The 27480-nt window shown below is 38.0% G+C and overlaps 1 protein-coding gene across 2 annotated transcripts in view; it reads left to right on the top strand.

The window, feature by feature from the left end:
* The first annotated feature begins 2829 nt into the window (after nt 1-2829).
* Nucleotides 2830-27480, top strand: part of NUFIP2 (nuclear FMR1 interacting protein 2) — a 952263-nt gene continuing 927612 nt past the window's right edge. Inside the window, exon 1 of one of the 2 annotated variants that reach the window (XM_044054448.1) lies at nt 2830-3259. In XM_044054448.1, the coding sequence (XP_043910383.1) occupies nt 3112-3259 (148 nt within the window). In that variant the 5' untranslated portion in view covers nt 2830-3111. The remainder of the gene's footprint in view (nt 3260-27480) is intronic. The other variant, XM_044054447.1, reaches the window with a different exon arrangement.

Here is a 27480-nt window from a genome sequence, read left to right as displayed (position 1 = left end):
CAACACAATGACAAGGCAAAGACAGGACAGGTGAATGCAACAGTAGCAATTAATGAAAGGGAGATAAAACATGGCCATGTAGAACCCAAAATGACAAGGAGAAAGGGAAGGAAATCACCAGGGAAAGGCAATTAGCAGGTTGGAATGAGATGGGAGAAAAGCAGACTTACAGTGGAGAACACTTGGAGGAAAAAGTACAAGGAGGATAGGCTTATGGAACAGGTACAGGACAGGGAAGAAGGGCAGTGATATGCAGCAGGAAATTAAGAAGAGAAGCAGCATGTTTCAGACAAGAAAGTTTTACTGAGGACAGAGAGTCTTGACAAGGAAGAAAATGTGAAACTAAGTTATTGTAGAACCTGCTTCTAGCCTCAGATTTAGTATGACATGAGAGTTGATATCCACAGTGACCACAAAACAGTAGGGAAAGACATGTGGTGACACATGTAGACACTAAACAGGAAACATCTCAGAGACAGCTGAGATGGTACAAAAAGGTCCAGGAAGGTAGTACAGAGGAGGTTAGGAGGTTGGAAGAAGCATTATCAGAAGTGTCACCTGTTCAGCACCCAGTATGCTGAGGAAGGAAATAAAACAACTGGATATGGCCATCAAGGTACCCATTTGAAATGTCAGGACCTGCTGGAGTCTTGAAATACAGAGACTGAATGGCCAAAAGAACAGACTTAAATATACTAAGTCCAAGATGCCATTTCTTGGAATATTTCATTTTTTTTGAAGTATGGTGATCTTGGAGTAGGTATATATAAGTTGGGGGGGTGCAGGGGGGCTTGCCACCCCAGCAAAAAGAAGTTTTAAGGCAAAGAGCAATTTTTGAGATTCACTCTTCAGCTGTGCTTTCGGTCTTTTTTTTTTTGGCTTGTCAGCACTCAGCATTGAGTGCCGACATTTCAATAGGGAGCCGACAATCCACAAGGGAAAATTGTTTGTATTTGGTAAGATACTGGACAGACCAACTCTACACTAGAGGTAGGTTGTAGCTTAACCTAGTAGAGGCAGCAGTAACAGTGCAGGGCTGGCAAATACATATCAACAATTATATCTTTAAACTAAGATGGAAGGGCCAGTGGTTGTTAACGATTTAAAACAGAAGGTAGTTAGGTGGAAGACACATAAGAGAAAGGGTAACAGAATATAACACAGAAACAAACAAGGTTGACTTGAAACACGGCTAGGTATTCTTACTATGAAAAGCAAGAGTCTGCACAGGAAGATATGGGAGCTGCAAGCATTAATGTGTGGCAAGTAGTTGCCTTAATAATGCATCAATTTGGTATCAGCTTTACTTATTGTACCATGATGTTGTATTTGGGTACCCCACCCCCAATGCAAAGTGCCTACGGGAAATAATCACACAAATTAACTTGAACCCAGCACCCAGCTGGAGTTCTGCAATTTTCAGATAACAGTATTAATGATGAAACTTTCTGAGCGGCCCACTGGTGCTGAGGCAAAGTAACTGTCTGCACCTCAAACAACCCAAGTTAATAGACTTGGGTTGTTGGTAGTGTTAGCTGTGAAGGGGATATAATTAAGCTGCTAATGACCAGCTCTGCTATCCCAGGAGGAGGATTGTATATAGAATGTTTACTTTTGTGCAACCTGTGGTAGAGTCCAGAAGCCTCAGGGGCCACTTCTTTAAAGGGATGGTGACAAGGTCCAGCACTTGCTTAGTAGACACGTGCACTAGATACACTGATATTTTTGCACAAATTGACTGCTCCCACAGTCGGGGATCTTGACCAGTTGCTGCAAGAATAATGGCCACTGGTTCCTACTCTATAGATTCCCACTGGATTTCTCACTGCCTTTTTCTAAATGTTGCTTATTCAAAGGTAAACTTCCCAAATATTGAGGAGCACACTTAGGAAAAGATAACATTCATGATGATCGAGAAAGGCGCAATTGAGTGATTGAGGTCTATCCAGTCGAGGAAACCTGGGAGCGCCTACAGGATAAATTCAGTGGTGGGGTGGAAAAATACGGGGTGGGGAGGGGGATAATAATTCAACTTTTCAAAATGCAAACGTGTACCCAAAATTCCCAGTATTTGCCTTATTCCACCCCCCCCCCCCACAAAAAAATGTGCAATTGTTTGCCTTATTTTCAGTCACAGTATGTAGCATACTAACATAGCTAAGAACTCCAGAACTATATCGAGAAATACTGTTATCATCCATTTCATACTCGTGCTCCAGAATCACCGTCACCCAATACTTTTGCTTTTCTAGATCAAAATATCATTTTTCCCCTCCAAACCAAATTGTAACTGAAAGGATGGCCCAGCGTCGTTAATCATTTACGTTAGCAGGCTTTCCAATACCCGCTAAGGTACAAAAGTCGATCTTTGGAGGTTGCGCTCTGTATTTGTTTACACATTTTTGCTGACCATTCTCATCACGTACCAAGTGTATTTTGAGGAAACTTTACAAATAAACTATTTTCATTATTAAAGTGTTATGCTCATTTTATTAGTAAACAAGTCAATAAACCGTGGGACATTTAAAATGAAACGTTACAAAGATTTACTAAAACTGCTGTAAACAGAGTACTACCACTTATTCAGGTCATGGTTTATAACGTTTTTAGACTTTTTTTCGTCATTGCTTGAATCTGCTTTTACCCTTTGGTTATTAATTGAGTCGGTCTTGCAAACACCGTTTTAAAACTTACAACGCACAAAACTGTTTCCCAGAAGTTGCTACCTTCTGCAGTCTGAACCGACACAGAGAGTGACAGTAAACACTCCCCCCGCCCTGTAAGCCCCTTTTCCCTGCCTAACATGAATCGGCTGCTGACGATCCCGGAATACTTTTTTCGCTACGTGTGCAGTTCTCGCATCGCTGCCACTGAAACTGCTGATTGGAGCGAGGGCCCGTGCTGGCAGCAGTACGAGCCAGTATCGAATGGGGCCACGTGTGCTGACGTTTCATGCCCAACCCTGGGAAGTTGCAGATCGGTAGATGGGGGGAGTCTTGCCGGCTTACTAAGTACATCCTAAGTAAAAGAGGCCTCCAGTGTTGACCCCCCTCCCCCAGCAGCCTGCCGGCTCACTGGCGGTGACGGAATACCCGAGTCCTTGGCTCGTCGATGGAGGAGCAGCCTGGACGCCCTCCGCAGCACCGCGACCATGGAGCAGCAGAAACGACTCCTCAGCAGCAGCACCATCATCGCCACCCACTGAAACATGAGCAGAAATACGGCCTCCAGCAGCAGGAAGCGCCGAAGACGAAAACAGGTCGGCAAATATGTGAGGAAAGCGAGAGGGAACTGGGATTGGGCGGATGAGGCATAGAAGACGGATAGAGGAGGTGGTGGCAAAATGGGAAGCTGCAGACTGGGACGGTCGGGGTAGCTACCGCACGAGTTTAATGGTGTGGGCGGTGAAAGTGCTGGTGCTGACCTTGTCTCCCTTTGTGAAGGGGGAGAAACCGTATTACTTGGCATTTCCAAATAATACTTTAAACAGTAATCTGTGAGGAAATACGTGAATTATCGAATCGGGCAGAAAAGGTGTGGGCCGAAGGTTTCCTTCTGGCCCGGACGCCGTTTGCCGTCATGTCTTCGGGTGGAGGCTTTTGATTTAAAGGGATCATGTATAAATACATATTTTTTCCAGATAAGCTGATTACTACCTTTTTGCTGTGGGTGTTAGTTTTTTTTGGTAATGCAGTTAACGTCTGTTGATTGATCTTGGCATCGGTTGTTATACCGGTTATGTTTGTTGAGCTCTCTTGACAGCAGCTGAGCGACAGCTGGGTGGTGGTCCCCACAAAACTTGTTGCCGTCTAGCAGAACTGAGCCACATATATTCCAAGTATACAAAACAAGTTGTTAACAAAACTGGAATGAAATGTTAAGACATGATACTGATTGTTTATCAAATGTTTTTTTTTCTACCCCTGGGGATAAAATGGAGATTATAGGGCTAAGGGCCATTTTCTAGCGATTTTATTTTTTTTTTAGTTTTCAGATTTTCTCGTGTTTTGATCAGTGTTTTTAATATATTTTTTTGTAAGTAAATTTGCCCCGGTTCGCCATTATTTTTGTTTCTTAGACATGTACATGGCCCCTTGTTTTTTATTTTATTTTTCTTGCCTACTTTCTGATTTATTTAAGTTTTCTTACAATATTTGCTGGTGCCAACGGCAGGCTTGCTTTGCTGGCACTTTTGTTTGTGCTGCCGGCCTGCGCTGTTAACAGGAGAGAGAGGCTGACTGTGATCACAGTCCTGGTTGGGTGCATTGACCTACAATCAGTGATGCAGATCGTGGGGGTTTCAGTTTTAACAGACGCAGTACACTTTAGGTAGATGAACGAGGGTGAGTCACAACATATAAGCAGTGTTATTTCTTATCGGAACTAGGAGCAGTGTTTAAAAGTTAAACCTGTTCATGCAACTTTTGATTTGCTGATCAGCAAAAACTGATAAAGGATTAGATGTAAAGACACGCAGTGGTGGATGTCATGTGATGAGAGCAGTAACATAATTCTGAACGCAGATTTATAATGTTGAATATTTGGTTAAAATGTTTCAGAAATATGGGAAGAATGAGGAAAAATCTACAAGTTATTTCAGGGTAGTTTAACAGTGTAGCGTTTCTTCAGAAGCTTTAATTATTTACTGGACGTTGTCATTTGCCTGATCCAGTAGACTAATTCACTGTTAAGTGTGGTCTTTTATTAAGAATTGTGGCTACTTTGCTTATTAGTTCTGCAGTGATTAAACCTTCACATAATGGGTTGGGAGAGGGCTTATATTACATTGTCATCTCTAGCCTTTAGTAGACTGTAATTTAATGGTACATACATGCTTTGTTCGGCCCTCAACTGATACTGTATTCAGTGTGGCTGTGGTACCAGGTGTGGTCTTGTATGAAATTGCATTTGACTTTTTGAGAATGAAGAGTGCATGGTTGCGAGGCCCAGTCACCCTTCTATGCAGTTTTGAACTTGAGCCACAAATGCAAGGGATCTAATGTAGCTTTGGTAGTCACACAAAATTGTGTTGTTCTGGCCTTGTTGACATACACTTACTTCTTTTGGTAGCATTTGTTGTCAAGAAAACAGTGTAGAAGTACTGATGTTCACTTAGTCAAAAGTGTGCTTTGCCCATTAAGCAGAAACATCATAGGACATTGCCCTCTGGAAAAGTTGACTGTTTTTTTGTTAGAAAGTTTGTCCCTTTATTACTCCTGTCCTTCAGGAATTCTTTATTTTTGCTAATTGCCTTCCTTTCTCCCATAGGAATGGAAATGTTAAGACAATTTTAGAAGTGGGCAAAATTAAAATAAATTGAAGTAATTTTGAGATTAGGGTTATCCTGAAGAGAAATGTGAAAGACAGTGTCTCAAAATGGCTTGATTTAAGTTGACATTTCTATACTTGCAAAGCATTATTTGCTGTTGTGCAATCTGTGTCACTCAACCTTATGGGTTTGCTTGACATTTGGTCACAAGTTTTACACACATTTAAAATAAAATAGGTTAAATTTTCACTTTATTACTATCACCATTTGAGCCATATTAGTGCTGAATATTATGAACTATTAACACTCTGGGTATACTGCTGTCTGTTCATAATTTTTTAAGCATCCATTTATTCTGTCTAACCCCTTCAGTTCAATGTCATGAGAGAGCTGGAGCCCTTGCCAACCCTTCACAGGATATGTGTAAGTACACACCCACCCAGCCAGTTGGTCAGTTGGTTCACTTACTGCATATGTTTGGGATGCGTGAAACAAACGAACGCCTAGCAGCAGCTGATGTAGACGCAAGGTGAATATGCATATTCCTCACAGAAGACAGGCTAGCTGAGAACCAAGTGCTGTAAGGCAGGAGTGTTAATTGCTGCCCTACTCTGCTGCTTTTCTAAATAACTATATTAGTTATAGTAGAAACGAGAGGAAGATAAAGAAGTCTGTATATTTGGATCTTAATGGGAGATGTATGAAGTATTGCATGTAGTATTCCTTGAAGTCATAAAACGATCATTAAAATATACTTAGATTTAGTAACAAATGAAACGCATCCAGTAAGTGGTTTCGTATTAAACAAGACTTCTTCAGACTGAATGCAAAAAAAAAAATAACCTTTTATGTAGCAACAAGTCACATGATTTAACTAACTAATGCCTAATTTTCTCCTTTTCAAATACACATTTAAATTTTTCTTTACCATTAAGTCCTGGAGGGTTGCAGCCATCTAGCGTCTCTTGCCAACAATACTTTCTCAAGTCTAATTCATCTTCTGGTTCAAGCCTATTTATAAAATTATCAGCTTGGTCTACAACTGCAAATTTCAAAGAATTCTTGCATCCACTAGCTAAATAATGCTTGTGTATTGTTGGTATAACCTATAGAAGTAGCATGTATATGCTCATATTTCCTACTGCACAGTTCTCTTGTAGCCCTACTTAACATAATAGGCAGGACAGGATAAGCACATTGCTAAATACACAACAAATTTGGATTTGCTTGTAAAATAACCTGGAATCTTAATTTTCCTATTTTTAGTAACCATTTCAGCGGCATCCATTTATAGGTATAGTAATTGCAACTGAAACATTTGAACATTCCTTTTTATTACACTTATCAATCACCCTTAAGCTTAATTTAGACTGCAAAATATCTTTAAAATTTCTTCCCTTTTTATTAACAAAAACTGGACTTTCCCCCTACAAATTTTTTAACCACAAGGAAGCTACTAAGAATTTTCCTACTGTCCCTAATAGTATATATCTAAAGAACTTTGAATTAACATTACAGGAGGTTTTTTGTATGTTATCAATAGTAAATCCCCATGCCTGTCTTTTGTTTGTACTACTACAAATCTTTGGCTAACCAGCTTCTCTGGGTACCCTCCTACTAAAATTCTGTAACATAAAGCAGTGCTTTCATTGATGAAATCCTTATCTCTTGAACCTGCTAAACCTTATTAACTGCTCTTTAACAGTATTATTTTATTATTATTTATTTATTTTATATTTGTTGACCAGAAAAGTCTGACTGGATGCATGTCCATTTTTAGTGGAGGCCCAGGGAGAAAAGCTCCGCAGTTAAATTTTATGTAAAATATAAGGTGTATACAGAAGCATTCAAATTTACGTACATGGTACTAAACTTAACATTGACTAGTAACATAGTTGTTGTTGTGACTTTCGGCTTTTCCCGGTTAGGGGTCGCCACAGCGGAACTCCGGTCCGCTAATGATTGGCAGTTGATTTTTACGTACCGAGTTGCCAGCCCTGATGCACAACCTTCGAAGATATGCCCATTCACGCATGTCTCCACGCAGAAGACGCTCTAACTGAGTCGAACCGGACAGCGTCTTACTGTGAGGCGACAACGCTACCGCAGCACCACCACCGCAGATTATTACTTAGTAACATAACATTCAAGCTTAATGCAAATTTACATAGATATTACCATACTTAATATTGACTAGTAACACAGCATTGAAGCTTAAGATTTAACATATTCACATAGACTGAATACATATTTTACAGTTTTAGGTTGAGATATTGCATAATGGTGAACATTGTTAGTAGAGGTTGCATTTTTTGCTTTATACAGTTGAGTTGTGTGCAAGTTGCCCGTAGTAGGGAGTATAGCAACAAAGAGAGCAACGATTAGACATAGTAGGGAGTATAGTAGTAGGAGAAGAGACAGAGATGGGGAAATTGGATAACGGGTTAAGTAAGAAAAAGAGGCATAAGTAGCTTAAGTATAAAGTAAGAGTAGATGTGTAAAGAGAAAAGTAAAGTTTAGCGGATAGATAAGTGTCCTAGCAGTGACATATGGGCAAGGGAGCCCGCAAGATTTTTCGCAGGGGGTGCAAACCCAGAGCCCCGACCACCAACCCCTGCAGCCATTCCAGCGTCCCATTACTTGCCTATTTCTCCCCATTTGCCATATTCACTGTTAAAATCTCTGTGTGCATACTGCTTTATGCTTTACTTCTATAGTGATTACAGATGTTTGGATTTAATTTGCAAAAGTTATAGCCCAAACACTGATAAACATTTACTTAACCTAAACAAAGCAATAGTCTTACAATGAAAACTGACTTGGCATTAAAGCTTCTCTGCCTTTGAAACTGACATTCACTGAAACAGCATTGAAACCCATATTCAAAGAAAATGCATCTGGCCAGTGGCGGGTTGTTTGCCTTTGAGCTATTTTCAAGCAATAGGCTCCTTGCACACCTTGTTAGGGCCATGCAAAAGTTTACTCCAAGGCACAGTTATTCTTTTGCTTTATTTCTGAAGGAAGATGAGCCAAAACCAGTGACATGCTATCCATAATTATGTCAGTAACATCCCCTTTAAATTTAATGAAATTTAAAAAAAAAATTTAGGGACAGATACTTAAAATAGACTCAACAAAAACAGCTCAAAACAATAATTTGGAAAATGGTCAATAATAGAGTTTAATTTGTGCAACTGATCCTCATGCAATTCTTCCTTCTCTTCCCTTCATTTCACCACAGACTACTCGATTTTAAAGAAGTTTCTGCTTCATGTTCTGCAATTTTTCTGTATTTGCATATCGATTTTAAAGCGGCTGGTCTAATCTCTCTCTGCTCTACTGTATGAAGTCAACGGAAGTTATATTCCAGTTCTTTTGCTTACAATAGCAGTTTATATCATGGTTATATACATACTCACATACACACGCATTTTAACACGTTCACTGTGGCTTTCTCTAAGCTAGCCATGGAAATTTCTGTTGGTTTATTTCAGATGAATTTTTTAACTGCAAACTACTAACTGAATTAAAGAATTACTGCCAGCATAAATCAAATAGGTAGACTGATATATCCATTAGGCATGTATCCGCTGTGACAAGGACCAGCAAAAGCAGCAGTCAGAATATGCATGGCCTGCATAAAGGAGTAAACATAACACAGTATTAGCTTAAACAAATGCAGCAAAGCGAAATCTAAGTACAAAATTCAGTTCTGTGCTCAAAAACAATACTACAACACCATGATTTTAGTCATGTATTTCTTATACTCTACAAAGGACTGAGACATTCAAGATATGTAAATTGCTAACATCTAATCAGCATATCAGGTGTTCCTGTGCTGTTCAAAGAAATATTCAGTCCTACCATACCTACAGATATTTTTTGCAACAGACTCCTGCAGAATTGTCTACGTCAGTAGCCAGAAAGCAGATTATTGCAGCAGTCTTTTTGGTGACATAGTGCATTGTGAGTGGACTTATAGAATCACTGAATATACTGTAAAAAGCAGTTTCCATACCTTGATAGTCACTTTATTCAGTACACTACTTTTATCTTTAAGTATTTCCTTGCACAATTTATTTAAATAAAATTCAGTGTGTGGCAAAACATCTACTCTGTATAAAGCAAAGAATAATGCAAATGCTGAAAACACATGACAAAAACAAGGTAGGTAGAATTGCTAATGATTCAAAGGGTGAAACCCATCACAGCCAAGCTGTGAAGTACATAGTATGGAAAAAAATCTTACCAAAAAAAACGTTAACCATGCAAATTATGTTTACCCGTAAGCTTACTTAAAGCAATCCCTACTTAGATCAACCCAAAACTTTCTTCCTAGTACACTTCTGCCAACAAAAATAATTATGAAGACTGGTGGCAAATTATTTCTAAAACATCATCTAAGTATGATGATAGGGCACTAAGCCATATAAACCCTTAAAATGGAACAGTTTAGCCAATGTCTTTAAAAACATAATGTGTTTATAAGCAATAATTACATTTCTTACTTTTATAGCAATAACTTCAGTTTTCAATAAACGAAAGCCAGATGACTGCACATAAAAAAAAAAAAAAAAAAAAAACTGTCTTTCGGCTTTTCCCAGTTAGGGGTCACCACAGCGGAACTCCAGTCTGCTAATGATTGGCAGTAGATTTTTTTTTACGTGCTGGCTTGCTGGGCCTAACGCACAACCTTCAGCGAAGGAACGCCCATTCACGCATGTTTACACACAGAAGATGCTCTGAGAATCGAATGTACAACGTCTAACTGTGAGGCGACAACGCTACCGCAGCACCACCACCGCAGTCGGATGACTGCACATAATCTAGTTTTTAATGCCATACAAACTGGTCAACATGACTAACTGTATTCTACCATGCTGTAAATCTCTCAACACACCTTGCTTTTCCCTCTCTCCCTACTCTTCCCTCACAATTTCTTAATATCATCTTCCACTATTCCTTGTTTCTCTTCACTCATTCCTCAATGTATTGCAACCTTAGCAGATCATCTACAACGATATATCTGTGCCCTTTATTAGACTGTATTACTCAACACCCAATTAATCAGTTCTGTTTCAGACACTTAGCTTCATACTCCTGAAAGTCCTCAAATGCTGCCCTCATTCAAGACTCTTATATTATACTTGTAAGGAAACAGGCTACCTAAAATTCCAGAGCTACTACCATGAAGACACAGAAAATAAGTCAAAAGTACAATTTAAAAACAGTTTTGTGCATGTAATACATCTTCTTTTCAAGTTTGTTAAACTGTTTCCATGCTGTTAAGTGCTTAATGTTTCTCTCCCTGCCAAGTGATAGTCTTTTTTTTTTTTTTTTTTTTCTAACTCTGACTCCAAAAGCTCTAGACCTCACTGTACTGTCAGTCTTTTATAACACAGATAAAACGATATTCAAAGTGCACAATGGGACAGTCCAGTTAGAGTTAAGCTGTAAGTAAACATCCAGTGCATGCCTACAGCAAAACCACTGCTATGTCACATTTTAACACAAGTAATACTACTCATCCATTTATCTAAGGGTTGTCGCAAAACAAACCATATAACATTTCTTGCACTTTGCCACAACATGAAACACATCTCTGAAGTCGGAATTAAAAAACAAATCAATATTAATGCAGCACTCTGAATTAGAAAGTGTCCAACTTGCTGATGACGTATTTTTAATAATAGAATAATGTACACACCCACTCTGCTAAAAAGACACTTTATAAAAAGAAATCTGAAAAACAGAGTGATTATTTTCACAACTAATCACTGACTAAGCATACTCTACACACTTAAACACACACATGCACACACTTACCTATCTTACATACACACTCCTACCTACTTCTTACATCCACAGACTCCTGCCTACCAATTTCTTATACACACACACACACACACATACACACACATCTCTTAAATACATACACACCTACCTCTCACTTCTACATTCGTTCGCTCACTCCAAACGTTCTCTGGAATTCAAATTCCCAGTAGGCACGAAAGACGACTTAATTCATCAGTCGCACAGACACAGTAGCCGAAAACAGGTCGCAAACACCTGTTGCGTCTGCATGACTGGACGGGATGCAAAGGGTGTTCTTAAAGAGGGCCACCCTTTAATAAAATGTTTTGTTAAAATAAAATTAATTTCTCAGCCAGCCAGATCCAGGGGTGTGCAAGTGTACCCCCTTGCACCTGCCTGCAGGCGCCCTTGCATGTGGGGTATTGACTAAAGGGTTAGAATTAGAGGTGGAACTGGAAGGAAACTAGAGAAGTTGCATTCTCTTGGTGATGAAGCTGAAGTCAGAGGGCAAGAATAAGGGGAGAGGTTGGGGGGGTTCAGTCAGCCAGGTGGGGAACATGTTCATATCCATGTGTGCTTTAGGTGTTCTTTCAGGGGTCTTTTAAATGTAACCTTTGAGCCTGCTAAGGTAACAGCAATAGGTAGGGTGTTCCAGATTTTGCCTATGTATTAAGAGAAGAGGTGGTCCCCTGATGTGTTGTTGGTATTGGTGACCTTGTTTAATTTTTTGTTGATAGAGCGGAATTGTCTAGTTTTACTTTGTAGTTCTAGTAGATTGGCCAGAGCTGGAGTTTTGTTTGGGAGTAGTAGGAGATTGTCGGCAAAGAAAAGTTGATGATAGTGTAGGAGATTAGGGATTATATTATCTTTAATTCTTTTTTAATCCCATGCTTTCATACTTTTAAGTAAGCATTATTTTGCACTTCTTTTTTTTATAAGTTTTTGTTGCTAATGTATTTTTTCTAAAAACCGAAACATCTAAAAAGCGCACTCAGCTAAAATCATAATTCATATTCAGTAAATAAAACCAGGCTATTTAAATCTTCTCTCCAGATTAGAAAGACATCCTCCATAAAGTGCTTATAAAAGACTTTGACGTAGCTCCGTACCATGGCTCTTACCAATAGCCACACCATTAACCTGTTGAAATAATAAGTTATTTTTATTTAATTCAAATATAGCATCTTGATAATCAGACAAAATCATATTGTCAGAGAAAATATCAGAGCGCAACAATTCTAGTCTCTCAAAATCCATTCCAACTTAATTCGGTATAATATATGACTGAATGTCCATTGTAACTAATCCAAATCAGTCAAGTTCCCTTCATGTTTGCACATAAAATCTAAAGTGTCTTTTAAAAATGATGGACTTTCAACTACGTTTTGCAAAAACTTATGAAAAAGATGGCCATGCCTTCTGCTACCACCTGCTATAGTAGGGTTAAAAGGTGGGTTGTCCTAATTTTTATGTATTTTTGGCAAGCCAAAGATTCTACTTATTTTAGAATTTTTAATGGTTAGAAAGTGGGCCACATCGCTACTAATCATACAATCATTTAACCATCCTTCAGTAAATTAGGCAGTAAGCCTGTAGGCTGTTTTAATCTTAATTTTTACAATGAGTTCATAATCATCTGACAGCATATCAGAAAATTTGTTATAAAAATCTCTGCCCAGAACAACCAGGGCATTCCCTTTATCAGCTTTTGTGACAATAATATCTACATTGTTGGTCAATTGATTCAAGGCCTCAAGTTCAGGTCTTAAGTGGTGAGTTGAAAAGACTGCTTAAAAAGTTAAAATTTGCTACGTCTTCTGAGTTGTACAGAATTTTCCAATTCAAATTTCTAACATCTCTTAAACAATTGAGTATATCACATAAGTCAGTCCTTGCTGCCAGAACAAAAGTCCACCCTTTGCACAAAATTCAAACAGATTTATCATTCAACAGTACTCTTGACAAATTGACTAAGCCATACCCACTAGACGTGGCTTTCAATTTCTTATATTTTCTGCCATCCATTCCACCTTTTGTTGGTATTTAACTGTTTGCCCATTGACGCTTGTCCATTTTATGGAACAGCTGCAATCTGAACCCATGGTCTGTTTCCTGTACCAGTATCCTGATGCACGTCTACTGGCTGAAAAACCCTGGTAGTGTAGTTTTCTCTCTCTCTCTCTTAATGATTGGAATGATTATTATGTCTGGAAAATGTCTTGCCTCTTCCTTGCTGGGCACATCTTCTGATCGTCTGACTGTAGTTTAAACGCCATGATCTACTTCAGCAGAAACAGTTCGTTAGTTCCGCCTTTAACATTACACTCTTAATCAGCCCTTGCCAGTCTCGAACCCAGGACCCTGCACACCATACCCACAGCAATTTATCACTAAGCCATCTGAACTGTCCTCTCAAATATCGGACCTTCTCACACCATATCTGTCAGTCTGTTAGATCCCGTCCAAATTTTTTTGAGTTTCCTTTCTTTGACCAGTTTATTTTCCGTTATTAATTTGTTTTGTATAAAACATTTGGTGTCAGTATTTCCAGTAGTGGTATTCTTGTTTAGTTTAAAATAGTTATTTTGAATTTTGTCATTAAGCTGGAAGATAATGAACGTTTAAATATTGCAGTCCCGTATTTTGGTTAAGTTCAGTCTATTTATCAGTAAATCCCTTTGACAAATCTTTCCCGATAGGCATTTTGGTAATCCTTAAGCCTTTTGGAATCCGTTTCACCAAAATACAATTCATTTGATAAGGTCTCTCTAGTTTATTGAAGGATTCTGCCAAATTGTATCCCACTTCTACTCTTGAAGAAACACCAGCAGTACTGAAAGCATTACTCTGTGCAGCTAAAGAGCTCACCAACACTTCAGCTTGTTGCCATGTAACAAACCAGAATTATTAATGAACCTGTCTCTGGAAACATTAGTTCTACTAATACAACATTCCTGGTTGAGCATAATTGAACTATTAGTAGTGTCTTGAAGTGTAGAGCCCAATGACATTACCATAAAACTAGATATTAATTCGAGAAAAAATCGTCTAATACCAAAATGGAAAATAAAAAACAGAAAAAACGTCCACTAAAATGTTTTGAGATTTAATGGCAAAGAAACGCATCCAGTAAGCACTTTCATCTTAAGACTTCTTCAGATTGAATGCAAAAAAAAGAATTAACCTTTATGTAACAGATCATATGGCTTTAATTAATGCCTAATTGTTTTCCTTTTCAAATGGATCTAAACATTTTCTTTATTATTAAGATAAGACAGTGAAGTGGGAATGGATTTTCTGAGACTGGAGTTATTGCACTCTGAGCTTTTCTCTGACAGTATGATTTTTGGACTATTGAGATGTTAGTTGTTACATTATGTTTTTAAATTTAATTCTATTTTATTACACCAGGTTAATGGTATGGCTATGGGTGCAGCCATGGTCCCGTGCTATGCCAATGTTTTCATGAGTAGATAGGAAAGAGACTGTATTTATAGTAGTGAGTTTTTTAGTAATCTAGTGTTTTATAAGCATTTTATAGATACTGTCTTAGTTTGAAACAGAAATTTAAATGGTCTGGTTTTATTTACAGAATATATTGATAACATTAGTACATATTTAAATTGACGTTTAATTATGATCTTAACTGTGTGCACTTTTTAGATGTTTCGAATTTTAGAACAAATAGGTTATCAACATATACATTATAAAAAAGTGCAAAATATTGCTTATTTAAGGTATGAACATATGCATTTGAAAAGTGTTAAAAGATAATATTGTTAAAGGCCAGTTAATGAAGGTTAGCAGAGTAACAGATAACGACAAAGATTTCGTGAATGAAGGGATTGCTTTATGTTGTATGTCTCTAGTAAGAGGGTACCTAGAGAAGCTGGTTAGTCAAAAGTCTGAAGTACAAAATAGAAGAAAAACAGGTGTGGGGGTTGTTATTGATAAAACAAGTAAGACATTGTACTGGAATGCTAATTCAAAGTTCTTTAGATGAAACAATTGGACAATACTTAGTACCTTCCTTGAGGTTAAAACATTGTTGGGGAAAGTCCAGTTTTTAATAAAAGGAGAATAAATTTTAAAGGTAATTTTCAGTCTAGGTTAAGCTTAAAGGGTGATTAGTGTAATAAGAAAGGAATGTTCAAATGTTTCAGTTGCAGTTATTGTCAGTATCTAGAAACGGATGTTGCTGAAATTGTTATTAAAGATAAGAAAATTAAGATTCCAGGTTATTTTACATGTAATCCAAGTTTGTTGTCCTTGTCCTGACCTGCCCATTACGTAGGTAGGACTACGAGAGAACTGTGTTGTATGATATGAGAGCATATAAGTGTTATTTCTGTAGCTGATAATAACAATGTACTTGGTAAGCATTATTTAGCTAGTGGATGCAGGATATTTCTTTGATATGTTTAGTTTTAGATGAAGTTGATAATAATAGGTTTGATGCAGAAGATGAATTGGACGTAAGGGAGTATTATTGGCAGGTGAAACTGGGTGCCTGCAACCCTCCAGGGCTTAATGATTTTTTTTTTTTAGATGCATTTGAAAAGCAAGAAAATTAGGCGTTAATTAGTTAAGCCATGCAATTTGTTATATAAAGATTAAGTGATTTTTTTTTTGCCTTCAGTCTGAAAGTCTTGTTTAAGATGAAAGCACTTATTGGATGTGTTTCTTTGTTTTTAAACCTCAGTATTTTTTAATGGTTGTTTATTCAGATTATTATTTTATTTTTTTACTTTTATGGTCTTAGTATTTCTGTTTTTTGTATTATTCTTTTGTTTGTAGCATGTCTTGCCCCGTTTTTCTGAGACCTGAGATTAATGTGTGCGTAATCCAGGGAAAGGGCTTAAATCTTTCACAAACCCTGCACCACTTTACTTGATGTATCCAATTCTCAGCATCACTTAGGCTTTGGGATAGTTTATAAAGTGTGTACTTCTGAGTTTCATCCACTTGGTTAGGTTCATGTTATCACATCTGTCTGAGACCCATTGAGTCACAGGAACGCTGTTTTTGACAGATTTTGCATTGTTCTCCAATTCAGTTTGTACAGACTTGATACTATGATATACTGTAATTTGTTAGTCTGTTACAGCTGGAACCTGCAAGTCTCGCTGTTCACATGAGTACATACATAGGTGCCATGCTTACAATGGTAGGGCATGTTAAGGCCCACTCACTTGGTCACATGCCCGTAGGGTGAAAGGTTAAGATCTACTCCTTATTTAAAGGTGAAGGGCTAGTATTCGGGATATGCATTCCTTGGACCCCTTATCTGTTTCTGTTTTTTGTTGACTTGGAAATGCTGGAATGGAATGGAGTGACAATAGACTGCAGGGGCAAGAAAGAAATGGGGAAGGTAAATTAATCTTCAGTGACCAAAGACCCATTCGTTAAAATAAGTCTTCGTTTTAGTGCTGCTACAGGGGGGGTGGCATACTGGGGTAAATAGATACATGGAATATATTAAACCCATTCATTAAAAAAGATCTTTAGCCTATTGCTGTTATTTGGGGTTGTGGTCGATGGTTAATGTAGGAAAAATGGGAACCGGGATGAATGAATGAATGTAACATGTGAAGGTTGTATCTGTTAATGTCTGTATATATTATGTTACTGGGTATGTTTTGATGAAAAGTATTGAATTTTTATGAGTCAGATGTGTGCACATATATATACAAGCACAGGCAGTTGCATGCAAAATATGAATGCCAATTTGTGTTTATTTTGTGCGTTTGAGTCTTGACACATGCTGTCTGTCCTTACCATGCAGATGATGTGTGACGCACTTTTAAATGTACATACAGAGTTATGTTTACTGACTTTTTTTGCACAGTGTATTGCATAACATCAGCTAGAGATTTACACCGTTTGCACTACAATCAAATCTGTAAGAGGGAACGGTATTAACATTACCAAAATGGTGATGCAAGAAGTTACAAAAACCTGTTAAAAGTTGGGGTCACTTATTCAAGAAATATTCTGCAATATGAACAAAATCAAAATTAGAGTAACTAAAGTCTTTAATAAAAAGAAAAAAATGCAATTCAAGAACAGACTGTAAAACAAAATGATAAGAAGGCTTATTACAGTTGCATAAACTTTCCTAAAAAATCTAGGAATCCTATTGCTGTTCTGATTAAGGAATACTTTTATTATAACATTTGAAGACTGTTGTTACAGATTAATTGTATTATTTTTTCTTTTTGTACAGAACATGGGCAGAAGTGTACTGATTGTTTCCTTATGAAAATCCCTAAGTCTGTATTTTACCCTTTAGTAGCAAGTAGTATCAGGAGTTCCATCAAAAAAGTAAAAAAAAAAAACATATTGATGGGACCTGGCAGAATATCAGCAGTCAAGATGAAACTCTGACACCAGTATTGCATTCTGTAGACCAGAATAGTCCCTCAAATGTGGAAAATATCCCACATTACCCCAGTAGTAAAAAAAAAAAAAAAAAAAAAGGCATACTTCCAGGCATTTCAAATTGTAGGCCTGTTAGTTTGACCCCAATAATTAAACGTTTTGAAATGTATATAAATCACAGTTTAGAAGGGGAAAATTTGCTTTAACAAACTTCAGAATTTTATGATTAAGTAACCTTGGCAGCTGACTTGGGTCTATCCTGTGGTACCATTTACTTGGCAAAGGTGGATTCACTAACGTACAATTGGTATTTCTGGCTATTCCAAGCAAAAAAAAAAAAAGTTAAATAAGTATGCAGATGACTGCAAAACTGGTTTGTCATTAATAGTAAGGACTATGGTTATAGAAATTCTTACTCGTCTAAGGTTGGAAAATGGGCAGCAGATGATCGGTATTACCATTAGTAGTAATGCATTGAAAATACTTCAAGGGGAAAAAACAGTATTTAGAGGGATCTCGGAAGATTTATGTGAATATAAGGACTTGGTTATAGCAGTTAATTCTTGTTAAAAAAAATGTTTCCGATTAGAGAGACTGATGGTCTGTCCCAAATTGTACAGCACTTCTGTCAGGTCTGCATTGAAGTACAACAACTCAGATGTAAGAGCCTCCATAACCTTTAATAGAACATACCCTAGAAGCTCTTGTATTATTCACTGCATTCCAGTAATATGGATAAACTTACCCGTTTGGATACGTAACTCCAAAAATCTAGAATTGTTTAAAAGAAACTAGGACAATGGGGTTGTTAGAAGTCTTTATTCCATGAAGGCTTGTTGTACAGCGAGCAGTAAACCAGACTTAAGAAGCCACTTTGGAAATGGCTAGAAAGGGTAAGTTGGTTCTCCCTTCTGGTGTTTTCTGAGGCCAGAAGTGGAGTGAAACTAATGGGCCAGCTGGGACGTCACTGGATGATTATAAAGGAGATGAGCTGGGGGGGGGGGGGTCAAAAAGAATGTGTGTAGTGGAATTCAAAGGGTGGGGTTATGATGTGGCGGCTAACAGATGGATTATAGAAGATGGGGGATAGGATGTGGCATTGTTTGGATTCAGGGTGTTTCTCTGAAGGACAGGGAGTTTGGGATGATGAGTGAGGGTAGCTAAATGTCAGAGAAAGGAATGGTGGTGTGTGTACTGTACAGAATATTTAAGCCATGATTTGTAGCATGCTAATGTCCTTTCTTGTTTTTGTAGTAAATCCAGAGGGCACTATAATTTGGGGATAAGTTTCATCAATTTTGCGCTATATTTTACTTTAACAATACTGTGCGATCCTTCCTGTGGTAGATTTAAGGGGATCTGCTGAGAAGAGATTGAATGGGGTATTCATATAAAAATGGGCAGGGTAGAGGAGGGACTAGAGTATGTATACAAAATGTAGGCCATCCATCAGTGGCAGGAAAAGGTATGTGTTGAAGATCTGACTTGGAAAGTAAAGGGTGGATAATGAAGGGCCAAGATGATGGGGGTGGGGAGACCTCTGGCCATCTGATAGTAGAGTGGAAAATGGTAAGAACTCTGGAAACCTAATTTGAGCAGAAAATGAAACAAAGGCAGTGCAATTGACATGGTCCTTTCTGATGTGGGGGGGGGGGGCAAGTGACTGCTGTAATGTGGTTTATAGCCTTGGAGTGGGGAAAGGCAGCTGTGGTTGAGGTGTGGGACTGTAGCCTTATTCTGCCAAGAGAGGTATTGAGAATGCATCTGTGTGTGTAGTATACACTGTAGATTTATATGTACCTACGTACACATGCATTCACACATGTGTAGTAGCTTGAGGTCCAGCAGTTATGCCCCATAATTGGGGAAAAAGATAAACTTAAGAATGTCTCTAGCATGAGACCTGATCTTATCTGATCTTTAGGGATGCTTGAGAACAACTTGTTACAAGTGCTGTTTAAGATCAAGTTTTGCACTAGTGACTGAGTGGATAGTGCTCTGTGGCCATAAACATCAGTAGAAGTTAAAACTGCTTTTAAAAGGTGTTAGATGCTTTGCTGTGCCACGCTTATAAATACAAAGTGTGGCAGAACAAGCTATTGAAGCAGCTTTAAAAGCTGTTAGTTCTACAGAAGGGGACTTTGTGCTGCTAGACATATATTAGACGGAAACAAAGTCCTTTACTGACTTTCAAAAGCTGTAATTTGTTCTGCCAAGAATGTGGAAGAATTACAAGAGATAAGCCAGTAATCCCTACTATCTATTGAAAGTTCCATGACTCAGTTGTTCATAAATCCTTTACAGTTTAAACTGCTTATGTGTATCCCCAAGCAGTTCTTTCACCAGAGGAGTCTCTTAAACATAATGTCTTCCACCTGTGCCAAAATTGAACTTGTGACCCACACAAAACTTCTAGGGATCATAATTGATGGAATTTTGAAATTTCTCTTATCTAAAACCAGTAGTAAAAAACAGTCAAAACATTGTGAAGTCTATGAGATAAAGCCCTACCTACAGATGACACTTTAGAAAACAAGCCACTGCTTGCTTACTTTCCACCCTTTTATACAGCTACAAGACCCCCCCCCCCCCCCAGTCTCATCTACTCAAACAATGCTACGGTAAAAGGCAACATTTCTTGCTAATACTACATACCATTACATAGCTCTTGGACATCTTCAGCAGACCAAACTGCAGCATAACCCTAACCTTCCATCAGTTATTCACTGTGCACAACCTAATCTACAATTCGGGTAAATGTCCCAGCATTAGCAGCATAATTCCTCACTAGTGTTGCAAGTAGAACTCTCTGCTCCACAGATCACTGTCTGGTACTCGTCACAAAATCTAAAAAGTCTGCAGGTGACTCCCCCCTACTCTTTTGTCCAAAATCTGGGGCTCCATCCCAGTTACCCTAAACCAAACCCATGACTTCTTAACCTTTAAATAGCATCTGATGGAAGCATGGTCCTGTTTGTACCATTCACTAGGATAATACCTAAGCTCCTTAGTACAGCTAATATGGAAACATGGTCCTGTTCGTGCCATTCACCAGGATAATACCCTTTCTTTTCCCCTTGTAAACTACTCTCTGCATCCTTATTCTATCTATTGTAGCAAGATTAGTCATTTATAAATATTGTATATAAGCCTAAACCTAGAAACAAATGTTAATAATGTACACAGTGTTCTCCTCTGCCAGTCATGAGTGGACAGGTGATCTGCTGTGGCGACCCCTAACCTGGGAAAGCTGAAAAAGTAGTAGCAGTACTTAACTTTTCTTAATTTTCAAGATATTTCTTCTCTTTTGGTTTAGTAAAGATTACATATTTATTGCTGTAACATGCTTTTGTCTTATAGCCATTAACTGATGTTTTTATTTTTTTTTATTTATTTTTTTTTTAGACTTAGCACTCTTTCTGTTTCTGGGAGTTTTGGTCAGTCTGCTTATCTCGATAAAATGCTAATAAATAAGTAATACATAAATAATAATTTGTGCTGCTATACATTTGATACACCCCTCTTTCCTGTAGCTGGTAGAGTACATGGAGATGAGAAAGTTTCATGCACTATGAAGAGTTATCTCTGATCATCACCAGGTTTGTGATGTTGACATGGATTCAGAAATTATCTGTCATGCTTTGCTATCGGTGCTGTTTTGCTATTCCTATTTCAAATGCATAAGCTGTTTATGACTGAAGATCCTATCATAATTCTTTGTACATCTCTAACAAACATGCACTTATGTAACTTAAAAGGAAAGTACAGTTGTGTAAAATTGTACAATGACAGTAGATGTCCTTGCCTTCACTGCTGCAGTATTTATAACGTATGGAATTCCTTGCCATGCAAGCCCGATGTCTGGCCACTCTACCAAAGCCTACCATTCCTTTAATGTATGCCTAACATCACTCCTATGCTCCTCACGTAGCGTAGGGCATAAAGGTGACTTTCAGGCATACCATCCTCAGAACTGATTGTCCAGCAGGAACACCATTCCGAGGAAACCCAAGGGGTAACCTGTACATCCAGGAAGGAAAAGGACTAGGGGTTGGAGGGAGGGAGTGAATACTGCAGCAGTGAAGGAGGGAGGGAGTGAATACTGCAGCAGTGAAGGCAAGGACATCTACTGTTAATGTAAGATTTTACACAGTTGTACTATGTCCTTGCTTTCACTGCTTCAGTATTCATAACGTATAAACTCTAGAGGAAACTTGGGAGTTGGAAGGAGCAGAAGAGCCCTCTAAAAAGCCATGAAGAATAGCTCTAGCAAAACCAGCCCTAGCTGTAGAAATACCATTCAACTTGTAGTGCTTGATAAAGGTATGCACAGAAGTCCAGGTAGCTGCTTCAGAAATAGAATTAGTATCTAAGCACTTGAAAAAACCACTAGAAGGAGCCACAGCTCAAGTAGAATGCGCCTTTACAGAAGAAGGAAGGCTTTTTCCATGAAAGTGTGACAAAAAGAAATTGCCTTTGAAATCCAAGAACAAATAAATTTGCTTGGATACAGCTAATTCCAAAGACCTAGGATGAAAAGAAATAAACAACTGATCAGATTTTCTAATAGCCTTAGTTTTATCCAGATAAAATCTGAGTTGTCTTTGCAAGTCCAAAGTATGCAGCACCCTCTTACTGTCAGATTGCGGAGAAGGAAAAAAAAATTGGCAAATTAATAGACTGAGCACTCATTAACCGCCTTAGACATAAAAAAGGATTAGTACGCAAGAACACCCTGTCTTCATGAAATATCAAAAAAGAGGACAAGCCGTAAGGGCTTCCAACTCCGACACCTGTCTTGCAGAAGTAAGAGCTAACAAAAGAACAGTCTTTCAAGAGCAATGCTGTAAGGAAGCTGAAGCAGCAGGCTCAAAATGAGCCGGAGTCAACTTCTCCAAAACAAAATTAAAATCCCAGGGAGGAGGAACAGGGTTCCTGGGAGGTGTAATGTTAAGGACACCTTTAAGAAATTAAGCCTCAAATCTTGAAGCTAAAGGAAGAGAAAAAGTCAGACAAGCAGAGATGGCCGATAAGTGGGCCTTATTAGAAGAATAGGCCAAACCAGCATTGAGCAATTCACACAAATAAGAGATAACCATAGGAACATCCACAGTAAGTGATCTCTGTGTTACAATAGAGACACCAAATAGAAAACCTCTTCCATTTGGATAAGTAGGATTTCGTAGTAGTAGGTTTCCTGGTCTCCTGTAGGACCCACAGCACATCCTCAGAAGAAGGGAAAGGTGTCCGTGAGGAATCTAAATCCTGTCACCTCATTGTCCGTTGAAGCATGGACAGGTGGGGATGGATGAGAGATGATTGTGTTGTGTGAGTAGATCCACCCTGTGAGGTAACTTGTAATGATTGTCCTTGGCTAGATGCTGAAGAAGAGGGAACCAATACTGTTGCTGCCAAAAGGGAGTCACCAACAAGATTTTGGGAGCATTCTGATGAATCTTGAACAGGGCATTTGGAATGAGAGGAAGGTGAGGGAATGCATAAAGAAACATCCCCTTCCAAGAAAATGAGAGGGCGTCCACCTTCCACACCAGAGGACATGGGACTCGTGCACAAAACAAGGAAGTTGTCTGTTCAGAGTGGAGGCAAATAGATCTACTTGAGAAGTTCCCCACTGGTGGACAATGTCCAGAAACACATCCCTGTGAAGTATTCATTTGTGGGATTGAGTTAAGACCTGCTCGGAGTGTCTGCCACAATGTTCTGATCTGATGTGATGTAAACTGCCTGAAGAGTCACTTGATACTTGGAGAACCGCACCCACAGACTCAAAAAAAGCATGTTTATTTCATCATGAAAACGGACTTGGCGCTTTCATTTCCTACCACGGAAACATCATCACAGTCATTTTCAAAGTCCCCACCCTTACTTTAAGTAGACCCAACACCTAATCAATTAATTCCTAATTAAAGGAATACAACTACCTAGAACCATCGCTCTTAATTTCTATAAATGAACATACTACCTTATCACTTTTTGTACATTTTTTAACCATAAATATGTAAACACAAGAATCATACTGTTTCACATATTTTTTAAAAAACATATTATTAAACATGTTACACTTATAAACAGTAAGTAATTAATTCAATAATTTTCATATTGTACAAACATTTTTTACGTGCTTTAACCATTAATACTTATATTTAATATTTATTTGCTCTAATTTTAAGTGCTGGCATAAGTGAAATGTGGTCATTTAAACCCGTTTGGTTGCAAGCATCTAACTGCAATTGCCAAATAAGTTCCCTAAACTACAGTTGCGCTTCCCAATCACCACCTCTTTCACTTCTTAAAACCTGTTCAATAGCCCAAAATTTAAAGTCTGCCTATGGGCAAACTACAGTGTGTCTATAAAGTGCATTGGGTTCTTTCCTCCTATTAATATCGTATGTGTGCTGATGTATCCTTTGTTTCAAACTCCTCTCTGTCGTCCCACGTAATATGAGCCATGTATGCATTTAGCCAAATACACTATTCCCTTTGACTGACAGTTATAGTAATCCTTAGGGTAGAATGCCATGTTAATATGCTCTATATCTAAACCCCCTTGGTTGTACACAAATGGACATTGTGGGCATCTACCACACTTATATGTACCAACCTTCCTTTTGGTTCTTACCACCTGGTCCCGCTCAAATATTTCCTTCAGGTTCCTATTTTTCTTGTACCCAAATTTTAACCTCTTAGAAAATATTTTACTACCATTGGGCATAGATGAGAATAAAGTCCAGTTTCTGTATATTATGTTCTTAATACCCTTAGTATCTTGGTTGCACGTCAGTATCATATATACATCTGCCTCTTTCGTTTCATCTAGCCCACTTACCTCAGTTTGAGTGCAGTTACTATTACCTTACCCACTTAATATTAATGGTATATATTTCTCTTTCCACCCTTTCAGAACTTAATGCTTAATATTCACTATAGTCTCTATAGGATAGTCCCTTTCTTCAAAAAGATTCTGTATGTAATCCAACTCTCTCCTCATATTTTCTTCCTCTGATGTCATACGTATCGCCCTAATCATCTGACCTTTTATTATATTTAATTTCTGATTTAATAGGGTGATTACTACTGTAATGTAAGTATGAATTAGAGAAACACTCCTTCCTATACAATTTTGATTTAAATTTTTTATTTTTGTTGTCCTTCAGGATAGTAACATCCAAAAAGTTCAATTTGTCAACCCATATTTCATGTGTAAATCCTAAAAAGTCCGTTGTTTGGCCAATATACTTCACAAAATTGTCTATTTCATATCTTGGTCCCTTCCAAACAATGCATACATCATTCAAAAATCTAAAATACACTTTTATATACTGCTTATATCCAGAATCCAGTATAAAATGTTTCTCCTAATATAGTAATACTATATTAGTTACGATAGGTGCACAGGCTGCCCCCATTGGTGTACCATCAATCTGATGGTATAACTCTCCTTGGAAATATGTATAGTTGTTTTTCATAACCAGCTCCATGCTCTCTTGTACTAAATTGAATTCTGTACCGTTCAAAAATCCAAATTATATCATTTCCTCTCACCATTTAAGGCCTAACTCGTGCGGAATTACAGAGAACAAATCTTAAACGTCCACTGTTATAAACCTATATTCCACATCATACTCTAATTTACCCACTTTTGTTAAAAAATCCCATGAATCCACTAATGTATGTGGATAAAATTTTTGATATGGTTTTAATTTCCTGTCCACAAATATAGCAAAAGATTCAATCTTGGACCCCCCTGAGGGGCGGGAACTTTGAAAATGACTTTGATGATGTTTCCGTGGTAGAAATGAAAGCGCAAAGTCCGTTTTTATATTGTGTGAAATCAGTTTGTTTTTTTGTTGTTAAAATAAACTATTGGTATTTTAACTGAGCTTCGTTATTGAGGAGACCTTATTTGGACTTGGATTTCAACTGAAGTTTTTGGTGGAGTTATTGGTTTTGGTTACTTCAGTCGTTCCATTGGATTATTGGTCGTGCGTAACTTGGTGGAATGGCGTCTTCCAGGAACCAAGGTGCCTCATATACGAATAACTTGGAATCACAAACACCTGACTGTCTCAACAGGAGTGGGGAACACAGGTCGAACAGAGCACCTTTGAGTGATTTAAATTGTCTTATCAGTTTATACACGCAGAGCAGAGTGCTGGAACCGGAAGGAACTGTTTCATGTGGTCAGGGCCACAGAGGTACCGGACCAGTACTGTCGGGTGAACGAGAGGACGGAAAAAGGGCTGAGAGCCAGACTGGAATCACTGGGAGCATTATGGCAGAGGGAAAGGCTCAACAATCAAGAGAGCAGAACAAATGGCTCGGAGAGCAATTATGCTGTATGGGGACAATATTTGGATTTGGAACTGAATCCGTGGTTGAATAGGAAGGACTTTTAGACCCAACACCTGCAAGGGATAATGACACGTATTTAGCTATGTGTAAAAAACTAAAAGAAAAAATGTTCAAGTGTAGAGGGCTTATGGCTGATAACAGCTTTTTAAATGAATGTTTAAGACATGAGATTGTACCGAAGGGACTTCATATTAATAGATTTCCCAACAATGTTTGCATAGATACAGAATTTTTTAATTAACTAAAAAAATGTTTTTAATGAATGTGATTTTAAATGTTAGGCTTATTATAAAGAACAATGAAAAAAGTTTGCAAGTGCTGGCAAAAGATATTCAAACATTAAATGACAAAATACATAAGGATTTGCTTTTTGGGGTGGAAGAGATGAGAAATATGCTTATATATTTAAAGATGTTGAGAATTATGAGAGCAATAACTGGAAAAGGAAGATTGGTAAACTAGATAGGGACTTAACTGACTATAGGGAAGGTAACGCATACACCATTAAGGGGGCTTACAACAACAGAAAATATATGGGGTATGTTTATGAAGGAAGGATTAGGAACGAGAGTAACATAGAAGTGATAGAAGAACAGGACGGGGACATCCCTTTAGGGATGGACCCACCGAGAAGATCTGAGAGAATAAGGAACCTAGTAGTCCAACCTACATATGCACAAATAACATCAGGGGGTGTAGGAAGACCGGGGAGGGGTCAACAAGGAATTCACTGGAACACTCAGAGGAATTATGTGCAACCAACATATCCAACCAGACAGTGTTGGAAGAGGAGATGAATAACAATAGTATTGGGCTGGTGGGTATTATTAGAAGAGGTTGTATGTATGAGACAGTTTTAAAGTTTATAATTATGCTGTTATAGAGATGGATGAAAGGCATTTTCATCTTTTTAAAAAAGGTTTCAAGTTTATATTGGGAGAAAAGGGAATTTGGCCAATACAGTACTAGAAACTAAGATATTTGTAAGAATTTTGAACTTGGCCACTATTTACGAGGATAGTGGTGTAAGGAAAAACCCATTTAAAAGAAGAGTACCAGTAACCCCCCCCCCCCCCCCCGTTGGTACCTCATTTACAGAATTTTTAAACCATTGTTAATAATGAGATAAAAACTATTATAAAAATAGAAAGAAATGGTATCCTAACAACATTACTCCCGGAAGAAATGGAGGTGATGAAGGAAATTAGTATGAAACCAGACAAGGGGAGTGGGGTAGTGATTATGCAGAACTGGGAATATATAGGAAAGATGCTTAGAGTCCTAAATGTGGAAGGTAGATACAGTCAAGTATCAAGAAATGAAATGCATATAGCCTATTGTAAAATAGATGTGATTTTGGAGGACAATTTGATACAAGGGGTTATAGATAAAACATTGTGTGAATTTTTTGTGTGTGCAAAAACCATTTATTTCCAGTATATTTGGAATACTGAAGACCCACAAGAATCCCATGGACCCACCTACGAGGCCTGTTGTCTCATCAGGGGGGGGTCCAAGATTGAACCTTTGGCTATATTTGTGGACAGGAAATTAAAACCATATCAAAAATTTTATCCACATATATTACTGGATTCATGGGATTTTTTAACAAAAGTGGGTAAATTAGAGTATGATGTGGAATA

The sequence above is a fragment of the Protopterus annectens genome, chromosome 13.part0 (assembly GCF_019279795.1).
Source record: "Protopterus annectens isolate FY-2018-M chromosome 13.part0, PAN1.0, whole genome shotgun sequence".
Taxonomy (NCBI): Eukaryota; Metazoa; Chordata; order Ceratodontiformes; family Protopteridae; genus Protopterus; species Protopterus annectens.
The sequence above is the reverse complement of the archived record's forward strand: the minus strand, read 5'-3'. Positions and strand labels throughout refer to the sequence as shown.